The 15,233-nt window shown below is 39.7% G+C and overlaps 1 protein-coding gene and 1 non-coding gene across 2 annotated transcripts; one reads left to right on the top strand and one right to left on the bottom strand.

Annotated features, from left to right (window-relative positions):
* The first annotated feature begins 2,108 nt into the window (after positions 1-2,108).
* LOC126954947 (putative protein ZNF321) lies at positions 2,109-2,806 on the top strand. Its single transcript, XM_050791043.1, is given in 2 exon segments — positions 2,109-2,763; positions 2,766-2,806. Coding segments are annotated over 2 exon segments (696 nt in total).
* A 10,251-nt stretch (positions 2,807-13,057) lies between these two features.
* On the bottom strand, positions 13,058-13,137 carry LOC126955868 (small nucleolar RNA U2-19). Its single transcript, XR_007726154.1, has one exon. It is a non-coding gene; the product is annotated as a small nucleolar RNA U2-19 (small nucleolar RNA).
* Positions 13,138-15,233: the final 2,096 nt, after the last annotated feature.

The raw sequence follows: 15,233 nt of genomic DNA, 5'->3' as shown, positions 1-15,233 counted from the left end.
AGTAGAGACGGCGTTTTACCACGTTGGTCAGGCTGGATCACTCAAGTGATCCACCTGCCTTGGCCTCCCAAAGTGCTGGGATTATAGGTGTAGGCCATCGTGCCCGGCCCATGTTTCTAAATAAGGTCATATTCACAGGGACTGGGAGTTAGGAATTCAGCATCCTTTACAACCCATAAGAATTAGTAACCTTAATTAATCTGCAAAGTAAATGAGGGAACAGAGGCCAAAGAGGGTAAACCACTATCAGATGGCCTAGAACCCAGGCACGAGGACTCATTACTTCAGCCCTTCATCCTCTGTGTGTGTTCACAGTTCCCATTTAAATATGTATGTTATATTAAGGACTCCAACAGTAATTTGGAGTTTGGGAAAATTTCATATTCTGCCTTGATGGATTGGCAGATGAGACGTGTTTTAGGCAGAACCTGTTTATCAATAGGTGAGTGGCTATGAAATGGGGGTAGAAACACACAGGGAAGAAACTAGATGATCTGCTGAAAATGAGAAGAAAAATGAGCTGCTGGACCTGCCAGCTGGCACCACTGCTCAAGTGGATTATGAGCGGAATATAGAAAATGTTAGGGAACAAAGAGCTGTATGAGTGTTCACAGCTGCTCTCCTCACATGTGTGACCCCTTCCCAAACATATTTTCTGAACGAACCACTTTCAGCAGGAAAGTGGTCTCTCTACGAGGAATAACAAACAAGACAGTCTCTACAACTGCTTGGGCAAAGAGAAGCTTTGCCATGGAGGGGTCTGCTCTTACCTGTGTTCTGCAGAATGCTCTGCAGAGAAACACTCACTTTGTTCATGATTTGTCTAATTCCTGGAAAACATCAGCACTATAATTTAGGATTAGAGTCTATTGAAAAGATTTGCCGGCATTTAAAAAATATCAGGAAACAATGCGGTGAACTGCAGAGTTTCTGAGAAATCCAGAATAATTTGGCCCACACATTTCCTCTCAATTGAGAACACAAGGTTTGGAATCAGGCCAGGTGACCTAGGTTATAGCTCTGGATCTAACTACATGACCTTGTCCAAGTTACTTAATGTTCATAAACCTCCATTTATCTATCAATAAACAGGCCTAATAATACATACATACCTCATGGGGATGCTGTGAAGATGAGATGAAATCCATCATCAAGGAATGTTAGCTAGAATCAGAATCCTCATCACTACTACATTCTCGAAGTCTCCTTAGATTCAAATTGAATATTTTTAGGAATTATTTTTAAAAATAAAATCTACCTTTTCTTTGTAAATTTGCTTTTTAGTTTAATGCTTAATGTTTTGGTCAGTTGAATGAACTCTTTCAGCATCCTAAAATTATGTTAATATTCAGGACAATATTGCTTACTAAACTGTTTGGATTAGAAAATACTGCATGAATGCAGTAAATTCTCTGGATTGAGAGTCCAGAGTGCTCACCATTATATCACAGAGCCCTATGATAAAATGCAGTAAATTCTCTTGTCAGGATTGCAAACTGACTCAATTGAAAGAATACTGTTTTATTTTTCTTATTTATTTATTTAGACAGAGTCTCTGTAGCCCAGGCTGGAGTACAGTGGTGTGATCATAACTCACTGTAGTCCTGAATATCAGGGTTCAAGTGATCCTCCCATCTCAGCCTCCCAAGTAGCTGGAACTACAGATATGCACTACCATGCCTAATTTTAAATTTTTTTGTAGAGATGGTGTCTTGCTCTGTTGCCCAGGCTGGTCTCAAAGTCCTGAACTCAAGTGATCCCCCACCTTCGCCTCCCGAAGTGTTGGGATTACAGGTGTGAGCCACTGCACCTAGCTAGGGAAAAGAATACTAAATGTGAACATCAAGAACCTTGATGTTATTTAACAGCCTTGTCACTAGCCAGTGATATGTCCTCCAGTGCCTTAAATCTTGGCTTCCTTCTTCATCAGATTTAGTAACTAAAGAAGCATAAATGAGTAAGCAATAAAGGACTCATAAAAGAAATGGTCTTGAGTTCTCTGATGCTGCTATACCAGGGAAGTGGGGTCCCCACAGACCTGGAAATTCTGGCCCCTCTTTCTCAACTGAGTACAAATTGAGACGTCTGGGATTGATTTCCAAAGACTCATGTTATGTAAGGAAGCCACCAACAAGAGCAAAGAAAAGGAGCCAGGGATAGCTCTTCCTCAGGGACACTTGACTTTCAGGGATGTGGCTATAGAATTCTCAGTGGAGGAGTGGAAATGCCTGAACCCTATGCAGAGGGCTTTATACAGGGAAGTGATGTTGGAGAACTACAGGAACCTGGAGTCTGTGGGTAGCTCTTTAAAATCCATGATGGAGTTCTCATCAACAGGGCAAGGCAATACAGAAGTGTTCCACACAGGGACGTTGGAAAGACATGAAAATTATCACATTGGAGATTTTTGCTTCCCAGAAATTGAGAAAGATATTCATGACTTTCAGTTTCAGTGGCAAGAAATTGAAAGAAATGGCCATGAAGCACCCATGACAGAAATCAAAGAGTTAACTGGTAGTACAGACCGACATAATCAAAGTCATGCTGGAAACAAGCCTATTAAAGACCAGCTTGGATTAAGCTTTCATTTGCATCTGCCTGAACTGCACATATTTCAGACTGAAAGGAAAATTGGTAATCAAGTGGACCAGTCTATCAATGATGCTTCCTCAGCTTCAACATCCCAAATAATTTCTTGTAGGCTCAAAACCCATATTTCTAATAAGTATGGGAAGAATTTCCTCCATTCTTCATTATTCACACAAATACAGGAAGTACACATGAGAGAAAAACCTTTCCAATGTAATGAGTGTGGCAAAGCCTTTAATTATAGCTCACACTTAAGGAGACATCACGTAACCCATTCAAGAGAGAAACAATATAAATGTGATGTATGTGGCAAAGTCTTTCATCAGAAGCAATACCTTGCATGCCACCATAGAGTTCATACTGGAAATTAGTTGGCAATCTAAAACTGGGATTTCAGCAGTAAAGACTGAAAATGTCAAAATTAGGATAATTGCTTGGACAGAATATTTGATGTTATTAGAGTGAATTATAAGTTGGATGATAAATTTATAGATATGAAAAGAGCTAGATGACCATAAATTATCTTTGGGAAGAAGAGTGGGAACTAGAGGGAGAGAGGTCAAGAGAGATTCACAATAGTCTATGCATCATTATAAATGTGCACATGTCCTCGTGGTCAGGCAGTAATGTTTGAAGATATAGGTGAGTGCCTGAAATGAAGAAATACAACTTTTGCTAAAACAACATGCTGACCAAAAATAAAAATAAAAAGAAGAAGAAGGCCGGTCACGGTGGCTCACGTCTGTAATCCCAGCACTTTGGGAAGCTGAGGTGGGTGATCATCTGAGGTCCGGAGTTCAAGACCAGCCTGGCCAACATGGCGAAACCCTGTCTCTACTAAAAATAAAAAAATTAGCTGGGTATAGTGGCATGTGTCTGTAATCCCAGTTACTGGGGGGCTGAGGCAGAAGGATCGCTTGAACCTGGGAGACAGAGTTTGCAGTGAGCCAAGGATAAGAAAAAGAAAAGAAAGACAAGAGAAAAAAGTATTTGGGCCTAACAAAGTACTGAGTAGGCATGAGGTCGGAGAGTCAATGTCCATTGAATTTAACCCTTAAGAAATTTTTTTGTGGCTTTCAACACTGCTGGTTCATCAGAGGAATAGATGGGTTACAAACCATCTTGCTGGGAATCAATAGGAAAGTAAATGATGTGAAAGTAGAGAGAAATCCTTTGAGTTTAGGAGTGAAAAGAAGCAAAGACTCCATACGGTAGTCAAAAGGGATGAGGAGGGGAAGGGAAGAGAAATATGTCATCTATGGAGATAGAGGGAAGGAAGCATATTATCAGGGAAAGGTTGAGGTGAGATCACAGGGCACTCACATAATCAAGTGGAATTAAGCTTTGAAATGTTAGCCTAAAATAGTAATAATCTTTACATATTTACTTATTTGGCAGAATGATTAGCTGAGAAGCAAACTCTTTGTTAAAAGCAACTTCTCTGTTTCTGGAATTCATCCTTATTATTTTAAATAAAGGTAGACTGTAACTAGACTAAGTTATAAATGTGTTGGTGTTAAAGGTGTGATATTACCTTATTAATTTGAATGACTGGCGCTGATTTCCTCCAATTTAAAAATTTTATTTAGCTAGTCCAGGGAGTCTTGTTTTGCTTGACAGCTGCCTCTGATGCTGGCACACAGTGACCTCTTTCCAACCTTTTGCATCCAGCCTTTATGAGAAGGGGAGCTAACAAACTAATTAGACTGGTAGCTTAAAAAAATATCAATCTTGGTGCACACCCAGGCCAAAAAGTCTTACATATACAAAAACAGAACATTTGCGTCTGCCCAACTGTGCAAGACTGCTAGCCTCAGGCTTTTATCTCACACTTAAAAACCGGTTTTATTTCGCACTTTGGAATACTGTGTAGAAGTCTGACACATTTGTAGGATTAAAAATGACATTTGAAATGATGAGATCTACATTGGGAAAATTAAGTGTGAACAGATTTGGAGATATAACTGAACAATTTGTCACTGATGGAAATGTGCAAGCTCTGCCTCCCGAGTTCAAGTGATTCTCCTGCCTCAGCCTCCTGAATAGCTGGGACTACAGGCGCCTGCCACCATGCCTGGCTAATTTTTGTATTTTTAGTAGAGATGGGGTTTCAGCACACTGGCCAGGCTGGTCTCGAACTCCTGACCTCATGCCATCCACCCACCTTGGCCTCCCAGAATGTTGGGATTACAGCCGTGAGCCACTGCACCCACCCAAAAAGGGGTTAATTTCTTATACCGCATAAAGAAAAAAAAATGTATTAATAGTTGGCTTGTGAAATATGGTATTTTCTGCCCAGCTCCTGGTAGAATTGTTTTTGCTGAACATGACTATCATGTCAGTGGGGTTTTAGTTATCAGTGCCAGAAGGGAAGTCAAAGATAAGGCACAATATTTCTCAATCCACTGGCCACCTGCATCAGAATTACTTAAGGTGTTGTTTAAGGAAATGCAGCTTCAGGCGGGGCATGGTGGCTCACACTTGTAATCCCAGCACTTTGTGAGGCCGTGGCAGGTGGATCCCGAGGTCAGGAGTTTGAGAACAGCCTGGCCAATATGGTGAAACCCTGTCTCTACTAAAAATACAAAAATTGGCTGGGTGTGGTGGCACACACCTGTAGTCCCAGCTGCTTGGGAGGCTGAGGCAGGAGAATCGCTTGAACCCGGGAGGAGGAAGTTACAGTGAGCAGAGATGGTGCCACTGCACTCCAGCCTGGGCAACAGAGCAAGACTCCATCTCAAAAAAAGAAAATGCAGATTCCAAGTTTTCATACTGGATCTACTGAATCTCTGCAGGAGGGTCCTGATAATTTACTATTTTAATAAGCACTTAGGTGTTTCTTATGAAAACCAAAGTTTGAGAACTAGATTTTGAAACATACAACTATACTTAGATTCAGTACTGTTCAGAGGGAGCAAAAATTGGTGTATCCTTTATAATGTGCCAATTTTTCATGCAATCTCTTTACCAGAATTTAAAATGTACACATCCTTTGACGTAGCCATTCCATTTCTAGGAATTTATCTAACAGAATAATTGAATAAGTGTGCATGGACATTTGTTAAAACAAACTGTCCATTACAAAATTGGCTATTGTAGGAGAAAAGTGGTAATAACGTAAATGCCTATGAAGGAATGTTATGTATCAAATACTGTTCTAAGCACTTCAAAAGCAGTTAAGTCATTTAATCCTCATAACGTTATATAGTAATAGAATATAAAACATATATTAAAATATAATCTTAATACTATTATTATCCCTCATTTTACAGATGACAAAGCTGAGGCACAGAACAATTAAGCACTTATCCAAAAATCACACTGCCAGTAAGCGGCACAGCCAGGACACAAAGCCAGGTAGTCTGGCTCTAGAGTCTGTGGGCTTAATCCTGCACTATTTGCCTCTCTCAACATTCTACTGCCTTCACATAATCATTATATATATTTTTAATTTACAAAAATTAAATTTAAACATGAGTGAGCTAGTATAGGTGGCTTTCTTTTTCTTTTTCTTTATTTATTTTATATACTTTACGTTCTGGGATACATGTGCAGAACATGCAGGTTTGTTACATAGTATACACCTGCCATGGTGGTTTGCTGCACCCATCAAACCGTCATTTGCATTAGGTAGTTCTCCTAATGCTATCCCTCCCCTAGCCCTCCACCCCGCAAAAGGCCCCGGTATGTGATGTTCCCCTCCCTGTGTCCCTGTATTCTCATTGTTCAACTCCCAATTATGAGTGAGAACGTGTGGTGTTTGATTTTCTGTTCCTCTGTTAGTTTGCTGAGAATGATGGTTTCCAGCTTCATCCACGTCCTTGCAAAGGACATGAACTCATACTTTTTTATGGCTGCATAGTATACTGTGTTGTATATGTGCCACATTTTCTTAATCCATTCTATCATTGATGGACATTTGGATTGGTTCCAAATCTTTGCTATTGTGAACAGTGCCGCAATAAACATACGTGTGCATGTGTCTTTATAGTAGAATGATTTGTAATCCTTTGGGTATATACCCAGTAATGGGTCAAATGGTATTTCTGGTTCTAGGCCCTTAAGGAATAGCCACACTGTCTTCCACAATGGTTGAGCTAGTTACACTCCCACCAACAGTGTAAAAGTGTTCCTATTGCTCCACATCCTCTCCAGCATCTGTTGTTTCCTGACTTTTTAATGATCACCATTCTAACTGGCATGAGATGGTATCTCATTGTGGTTTTGATTTGTATTTCTTTGATGACCAATGATGATGAGCTTTTTTTTCATGTTTGTTGGATGCAAAAATGTCTTTTTTTGAGAAGTGTCTGTTCATATCCTTTGCTCACTTTTGAATGGGGTTGTTTGTTTTTTTCTTATAAATTTGTTTAAGCTCTTCATAGGTGGTGGATATTAGCCCTTTGTCAAATGCATAGATTGCAAAAACTTTCTCCCATTCTGTAGGTTGCCTGTTCACCCTGATGGTAGTTTATTTTGCTGTGCAGAAGCTCTTGAGTTTAATTAGATCCCATTTGTCAATTTTGGCTTTTGTTGCCATTGTTTTTGGTGTTTTAATCATGAAGTCTTTGCCCTTGCCTATGTCCTGAATGGTATTGCCTAGGTGTTGTTCTAGGGTTTGTATGGTTTTAGGTCTTACGTTTACGTCTTTAATCCATCTTGAGTTAATTTTTGTATAAGGTGTAAGGAAAGGGTCCAATTTCAATTTTCTGCATATGGCTAGCCAGTTTTCCCAAAACCATTTATTAAATAGAGAATCCTGTCCCCATTTCTTTTTTTTGTCAGGTTTGTTAAAGATCAGATGGTTGTAGATGTGTGGTGTTATTTCTGAGGCCTCTGTTCTGTTCCATTGGTCTATGTATCTGTTTTGGTACCAGTATCATGCTATTTTGGTTACTATAGTCTTATAGTATAGTTTGAAGTCAGGTGGTGTGATGCCTCCAGCTTTGTTTTTTTGTTTTTTTGTTTTTTTTTTTTGCATAGGATTGTCTTGGTTATACAGGCTCTTTTTTGGTTCCATATAAAATTTAAAGTAGTTTTTTCTAATTCTGTAATGAAAGTCAGTGGTAGCTTGATGGGGATAGCATTGAGTCTGTAAATTACTTTGGGCAGTATGGCCATTTTCACCATATTGATTCTTCCTATCCATGAGCATGGAGTGTTCTTCCGTTTGTTTGTGTTCTCTTTTATTTTGTTGAGCAGTGGTTTGTAGTTCTTTTTGAAGAGGTTCTTCACATCCCTTGTAAGTTGGATTCCTAGGCCTTTTATTCTCTTTGAGGCAATTGTGAATGGGAGTTCACTCATGATTTGGCTCTCTCTCTATTATTGGTGTATAGGAATGCTTATGATTTTTGCACAGTGATTTTGTATCCTGAGATTTTGCTGAAGTTGCTTATCAGCTTAAGGAGATTTTGGGCTGAGATGATGGGGTTTTCTAAATATACAATCATGTCATCTGCAAACAGGGACAATTTAACTTCCTTTCTTCCTATTTGAATACACTTTATTTCTTTCTCTTGCCTGATTGCCCTGGTCAGAATTTCCCATACTATGTTGAATAGGAGTCGTGAGAGAGGACATCTTTGTCTTGTGCCAGTTTTCAAAGGGAATGCTTCCAGCTTTTGCCCATTCAGTATGATATTGGCTGTGGGTTTGTCATAAATAGCTCTTGTTATTTTGAGATATATTCCGTCAATACCTAGTTTATTGACAGTTTTTAGCATGAAGGGTTGTTCAATTTTATTGAAGGCTTTTTCTTCATCTATTGAGATAATCATGTGGTTTTAGTCATTGGTTCTGTTTATATGATGGATTATGTTTATTGATTTGCATATGTTGAACCAGCCTTGCATTCTAGGGATGAAGCCAACTTGATGGTGGTGAATAAGCTTTTTGATGTGCTGCTGGATTCAGTTTGCCAGTATTTTACTGAGGATTTTCACATAGATGTTTATCAGAGATATTGAACTGAAATTTTCTTTTTTTGTTGTGTCTCTGCCAGGTTTTGGTATCAGGATGATGCTGGCCTCATAAAATGAGTTAGGTAGGATTCCCTCTTTTTCTATTGTTTGGAATAGTTTCAGAAGGAATGGTACCAGCTCCTCTTTGTACCTCTGGTAGAATTCGGCTGTGAATCCATCTGGTCCTGGGCTTTTTTTTGGTTGGTGGGCTATTAATTACTACCTCAACTTCAGAACTTGTTATTGGTCTATTCAGGGATTCAACTTCTTCCTGGTTTAGTCTTGGGAGGGTGTATGTGTCCAGGAATTTGTCCATTTCTTCTAGATTTTCTAGTTTATTTGTGTAGAGGTGTTTATAATATTCTCTGATGGTAGTTTGTATTTCTGTGGGATTGGTGGTGATATCCCCTTTATCATTTTTTCTTGTGTCTATTTGATTCTTCTCTCTATTCCTTCTGTATAAGTCTGACTAGCAGTCTATGTATTTTGTTGGTCTTTTCAAAAAACCACCTCCTGGATTCATTAATTTTTTGAAGGGATTTTTGTGTCTCCATCTCCTTCAGTTCTACTCTGATCTTAGTTATTTCTTGTCTTCTGCTAGATTTTGAACTTGTTTACTTTTCCTTCCCTAATTCTTTTGTGATGTTAGGGTGTCGATTTCAGATCTTTCTTTCTTTCTCTTGTGGGCATTTAGTGCTATAAATTTCCCTCTAAATGCTGCAGTAGCTGTGTCCCAGAGATTCTGGTACATTGTGTCTTTGTTCTTATTGGTTGCTAAGAACTTATTTATTTCTGCCTTAATTTCATTATTCACCCAGTAGTCATTCAGGAGCAGGTTGTTCCGTTTCCATGTAGTTGTGCAGTTTTGAGTGAGTTTCTTAATCCTGAGTTCTAATTTGATTGTACTGTGGTCTGAGAGACTGTTTGTTATGATTTTCATTGTTTTGCATTTGCTGAGGAGTGTTTTACTTCCAATTATGTGGTCAATTTTAGAATAAGTGCAATGTGGTACTGAGAAGAATGTATATTCTGTTGATTTGGGGTGGATAGTTCATATATAACTATTAGGTCCGCTTCGTCCAGAGATGGGTTCAAGTCTTGAATATCCTCGTAAATTTTCTTTCACGTTGATCTGTCTAATATTGACAGTGGGGTGTTAAAGTCTTTCACTATTATTGTGTGGGAGTCTAAGTCTTTTTGTAGGTCTCTAAGAACTTGCTTTATGAATCCAGGTGCTTCTGTATTGGGTGCACATATATTTAGGATAGTTAGTTCTTCTTGTTGTATTGATCCCTCTACATTATGTAATGCCCTTCTTTGTCTTTTTTGATCTTTGTTGGTTTAAAGTCTATTTTATCAGAGACTAGGATTGCAACCCCTGCTTTTATTTTTTTGCTTTCCATTTTCTTGGTAAACCTTCCTCCGTCATTTTGAGCCTGTGTGTGTCTTTGCATGTGAGATGGGTCTCCTGAAAACAGCACACTGATGGGTCTCGACTCTTTATCCAATTTGCCAATCTGTGTCTTTTAATTGGGGCATTTAGCCCATTTACATTTAAGGTTACTATTGTTATGTGTGAATTTGATCCTGTCATTATGATGCTAGTTGGTTGTTTTGCCCATTAGTTGATGTAGCTTCTTCATATTATCGATGGTCTTTACAATTTGATATGTTTTTGCAGTGGCTGGGATGGGTTTTTCCCTTCCGTATTTAATGCCTCCTTCAGGAGCTCTTGTAAGGCAGGCCTGGTGGTGACAAACTCTCTCAGCATTTGCTTGTCTGTAAAGGTTTTTATTTCTCTTTCACTTATGAAACTTAGTTTGGCTAGATATGAAATTCTGCATTGAAAATTCTTTTCTTTAACAATGTTGAATATTGGCCCTCACTCTCTTCTGGCTTGTAGGGTTTCTGCAGAGAGATCTGCTGTTACTCTGATGGGCTTTCCTTTGTGGGTAACCTGACCTTTCTCTCTGGCTGCCCTTAACATTTTTTCCTTCATTTCAACCTTCATGAATCTGATGGTTGTGTATCTTTGGGTTGTTCTTCTAGAGGAATGTCCTTGTGGTGTTCTCTGCATTTTCTGAATTTGAATGTTGGCCTGTCTTGGTAGGTTGGGGAAGTTCTCCTGGATAGTATCCTGAAGAGTGTTTTCCAACTTGGTTCCATTCTCCCCATCACTCTCAGGTACACCAATCAAACGTAGGTTTGGTCTTTTCACATGGTCCCATATTTCTTGGAGTCTTCGTTCGTTCCTTTTCATTTTTTTTTCCTCTAATTTTGTCCTAACGCTTTATTTCATTAAGTTGATCTTCAATCTCTGATATCCTTTCTTCCACTTGGTTGCTGTGGGTATTGATACTTGTGTATGCTTCACAAAGTTCTTGTGCTGTGTTTTTCAGCTCCATCAGGTCATTTATGTTCTTCTCTAAACTGGTTATTCCAGTTAGCAATTCCTCTTACATTTTTTCAAGGTTCTTAGCGTCCTTACATTGGGTTAGAACATGCTCCTTTAGCTCGGAGGAGTTTGTTATTACCCACCTCTGAAGCGTACTTCTGTCAATTCATCAAACTTATTCTCCATCCAGTTTTGTTCCCTTGCTGGCAAGGGGTTGTGATCCTTTGGAGGAGAAGAGGTGCTCTGGTTTTTGGAATTGTCTGCCTTTTTACACTGGTTTTTCCTCATCTTCGTGGATTTATCTACCTTTGGTCTTTGATGTTGGTGACCTTTGGATGGGGTTTCTGTGTGGACGTTCTTTTTGTTGATGTTGGTACTATTCCTTTCTGTGGGTTGTTTTCCTTCTAACAGTCAGGCCCCTTTGCTGCAGGTCTGCTGGAGTTTGCCAGAGGTCCACTCCAGACCCTGTTTGCCTCGGTATCACCAGTGGAGGCTGCAGAACAGCAAAGATTGCTGCCTTTTCCTTCCTCTGAAAGCTTTGTTTCAGAGGGGCACTGGCCAGATGCCAGCCAGAGCTCTCCTGTATGAGGTGTCTGTCAACTCCTGCTGGGAGGTGTCTCCCAGTCAGGAGGCACAGGGGTCAGGGACCCACTTGAGGACATACTCTGTCCCTTAGCAGAGCTTGAGCACTGTGCTGGGAGATCTGCTGCTCTCTTCAGAGCAGGCAGGCAGGAATGTTTAAGTCTGCTGAAGCTGCACCCATAGCTGCCCCTACCCTGAGGTGCTCTGTCCCAGGGAAATGGGAGTTTAATCTATAAGCCCCTGACTGGGGTTGCTGCCTTTCTTTCAGAGATGCCCTGCCCTGAGAAGAGGAATCTAGAGAGGCAGTCTGGCTACAGCGGCTTTGCTGAGCTGCAGTGGGCTCTGCCCAGTTCGAACTTCCTGGTGGCTTTGTTTACACTGTGAGGGGAAAACCCCCTACTGAAGCCTCAGTAATGGTAAACGCCCCTCCCCCCACCAAGCTTGAGCATCCCAGGTCGACTTCAGACTGCTGTGCTGGCAGTGAGAATTTCAAGCCAGTGAATCTTAGCTTGCTGGGCTCCATGGGGGTGGGATCCTCTGAGCTAGACCACTCAGCTCCCTGACTTCAGCCCCCTTTCCATGGGAGTGAACGATTCTGTCTCGCTGGCATTCCAGGTGCCACTGGGGTATGAAAAAAACTTCTGAGCTAGCTCGGAGTCTGCCCAAATGGCTGCCCAGTTTTGTGCTTGAAACCTAGGGCCCTGGTGGTGTAGGCACCTGAGGTAATATCCTGGCTTGCGGGTTGTGAAGACTGTGGGAAAACCATAGTATGTGGGCCGGAATGCACCATTCCTCACAGCACAGTCCCTCATTGCTTTCCTTGGCTAGAGGAGGGAGTTCCCTGACCCCTTGTGCTTCCTAGGTGGGGCAATGACCCACCTTGCTTCGGCTCACCCTCTATGGGCTGCACCCACTGTCTAACCATTTGCAATGAGATGAGCCGGGTACCTCAGTTGAAAATGCAGAAATCACCTGCCTTCTGTGTTGATCTTGCTGGGAGGTACAGACTGGAGCTGTTCCTATTTGGCCATCTTGCCAGCCACCTAGACCTCTTTTTCTTAATTAGAAATTTTATTTTCTATTCAATCTTTCTTTTACTCTACCACAAAGGAATAAGGTTTCTCTTTTGAAATAAAAACATTTGAAAAAATTGAAAAAATATGTTTGATATGATCATGTTCATGTAGAAATGCATATTTATGTCTGCATTTTAAAATTAAAGAATTTTTAAGAAAAGAATAGGCCTTAGAAGTGGGTACACAAAGTTGAAGATAGTGGTCTGTGAGTGAAGTTCTGAGTGTTTTCTATTTTCTGCCTTTTGCTTGTCTATGGTTCATTTTTATTTTCCCACTAATGAAAGCACATTGTTCTTGTAAAATGAAAAACACAACAGCAATATGTGAATGTGCCTATCATGCAAATATGTATAAAATTTATGCTTTTATAAGAGTGGCTTTTAAGGATAAATAGATGAAATTACAAATAGAGGTGAGGAAAAATACATCTTCTTACACTGTTTTATAGTTTTGCTTCTTAAAACTGTAGAGCTCATGCATCAAGTAGACTGGAAGGTCTTCTGATGCTCAAATTTCATTATTTTCTTCCTTGAATCACTTCAGTAAGAGCAGATCTCAGAGAATTAATAAACTTTTCTATTCCAACATTCTTCTTCCTGCATAGTAGTCCATGGTGTTTCTTGCCTGCCAGTCTTCTCAGCTAGGTTTCTTTTTCATGAGTGAAGAGTGTAGGTGGCTTTCCTTTTTCTTAATTAGCAATTTTATTTTCTATTCAGTCTTGCTTTTACTCTACCACAAAATAATAAGATTTCTCTTTTGAAATAAATAATGTTCTTTGCCTCATCTACTAACTGGATGTGATACATTTATTTCATGAAGTTATCTTGGGTCCTTCAGGGAAGCCAACTTTATTCAGAGCAATCTGAATTATATGCATTGATAAACCAATCAGCTGTGATTCATCCAAGGTGATAGAATTTACAAGGGCTTCAAAGTGGCTGTCACACTAAACTCTGGGAAATGTTAATGTTGGGCTAACTGAAAATTATAACTAGGACATTTCTTGAACTTATTTTCCTTTAGTACAGGCAGGTAAAATTGGTTCTCTTCATTTTATAAATGTTATTCTTCAAAAAGAATCTGGTAGTACAAGATGACTTGCTTGCTTTCTGAATATTTTAATTCTGGATTGTTATATGTTTTGCTGGTAAGTTATTTAAGTTATTTTAATTGATCATATTGTTTTTAAAAATGAGATTTAAAAAATATATTTTTTTTAATTTGGGGGGTACATGCACGGGTTTGTTTCAAGGGTATATTGTGTGATGCTGAGGTTTGGGCTTTTATTTATCTGGTCACCCAGATAGTGAACCAAGTGCCAAATAGAAAGTTTTTAAAGCCTTGCCCCTCTCCCTTCCTCTCTCCTTTTAGAATCCCTGGTGTCTATTGTTCCCATCTTTATGTATGTGTATAACCAAGATTCATCACTCACTTATAAGTGAGAACACGTGATATTTGATTTTCTGTTTCTGTATTAATTCGCTTAGGATAATGGCTTCTAGGTGCATCTGTGTTGCTGCAAAGGACATGATCTCATTCTTTTTTTCTTTTTTTTCTTTTTTTTTTTGAGATGGAGTCTCATTCTGTCACCCAGGCTGGAGTGCAGTGGTGCTATCTCGGCTCACTGCAAGCTCTGCCTCCCCCTGGGTTCATGCCATTCTCCTGCCTCGGCCTCCCAAGTAGCTGGGACTACAGGTGCCCGCCAGCAGGCCTGTCTAATTTTTTGTATTTTTAGTAGAGACGGGATTTCACCGTGTTAGCCAGGATGGTCTCAATTTCCTGACCTCGTGATCCACCCACCTTGGCCTCCCAAAGTGCTGGGATTTCAGGCGTGAGCCACCATGCCCGGCCATCTCATTCTTTTTTTACGGCTGCATAGTATTCCATGGTGTGTAAATACCACATTTTCTTTATCCAGTCCACTGTTGATGGGCACCTATATTGATTCTCTGTCTTTGCTATTGTGAACAGTGCTGAAATGAACATAAAGGGCATGTGTCTTTTTGGTGGAATGATTTATATTCTGCTGGGTATGTAACCATAATGGGATTACTGGATTAAATGGTAGTTCCATTTTTAATTCTTTGAGAAATCTTCAAACTGCCTTCCATAGCGGCTGAACTAATTTACACTCCCACCAGCAGTGTATAGGCATTCCCTTTTCTCCATAGCCTTGCCAACATCTGTTAGTTTTTGACTTTTTAGTAATAGCCATTCTGACTGATGTGAGATGGTATCTCATTGTGGTTTTAATTTGCATCTCTCTACTAATTAGTGATGTTGAACATTTTTTCATGTTAGTTGGCTGCTTATATATCTTTTTTTAAGAAGTGTCTGTTCATGTCCTTTGCCTACTTTTTAAATGAGGTTCTTTGTTTTTTTCTCATTGAGTTTAAGGTCCTTATAGATTCTGGATATTAGACCCTTGTTGTATGCATAGTTTGCAAATATTTTCTCCCATTCTGTTGGTTGTCTGTTTACTCTGTTGATAGTTTCTTTTGGTGTGCAGAAGCTCTTTAGTTCAATTAGTTCCCACTTGTCAAATTTTGTTTTTGTTGTAACTGCTTTTGGAGACTTTGTCATGAAATCTTTGCTAAGGCCTATGTCTAGAAAGGCATTTCTTCGATTTTT

This window comes from Macaca thibetana, chromosome 5 (genome assembly GCF_024542745.1).
Source record: "Macaca thibetana thibetana isolate TM-01 chromosome 5, ASM2454274v1, whole genome shotgun sequence".
Lineage (NCBI taxonomy): Eukaryota > Metazoa > Chordata > Mammalia > Primates > Cercopithecidae > Macaca > Macaca thibetana.
The sequence above is the reverse complement of the archived record's forward strand: the minus strand, read 5'-3'. Positions and strand labels throughout refer to the sequence as shown.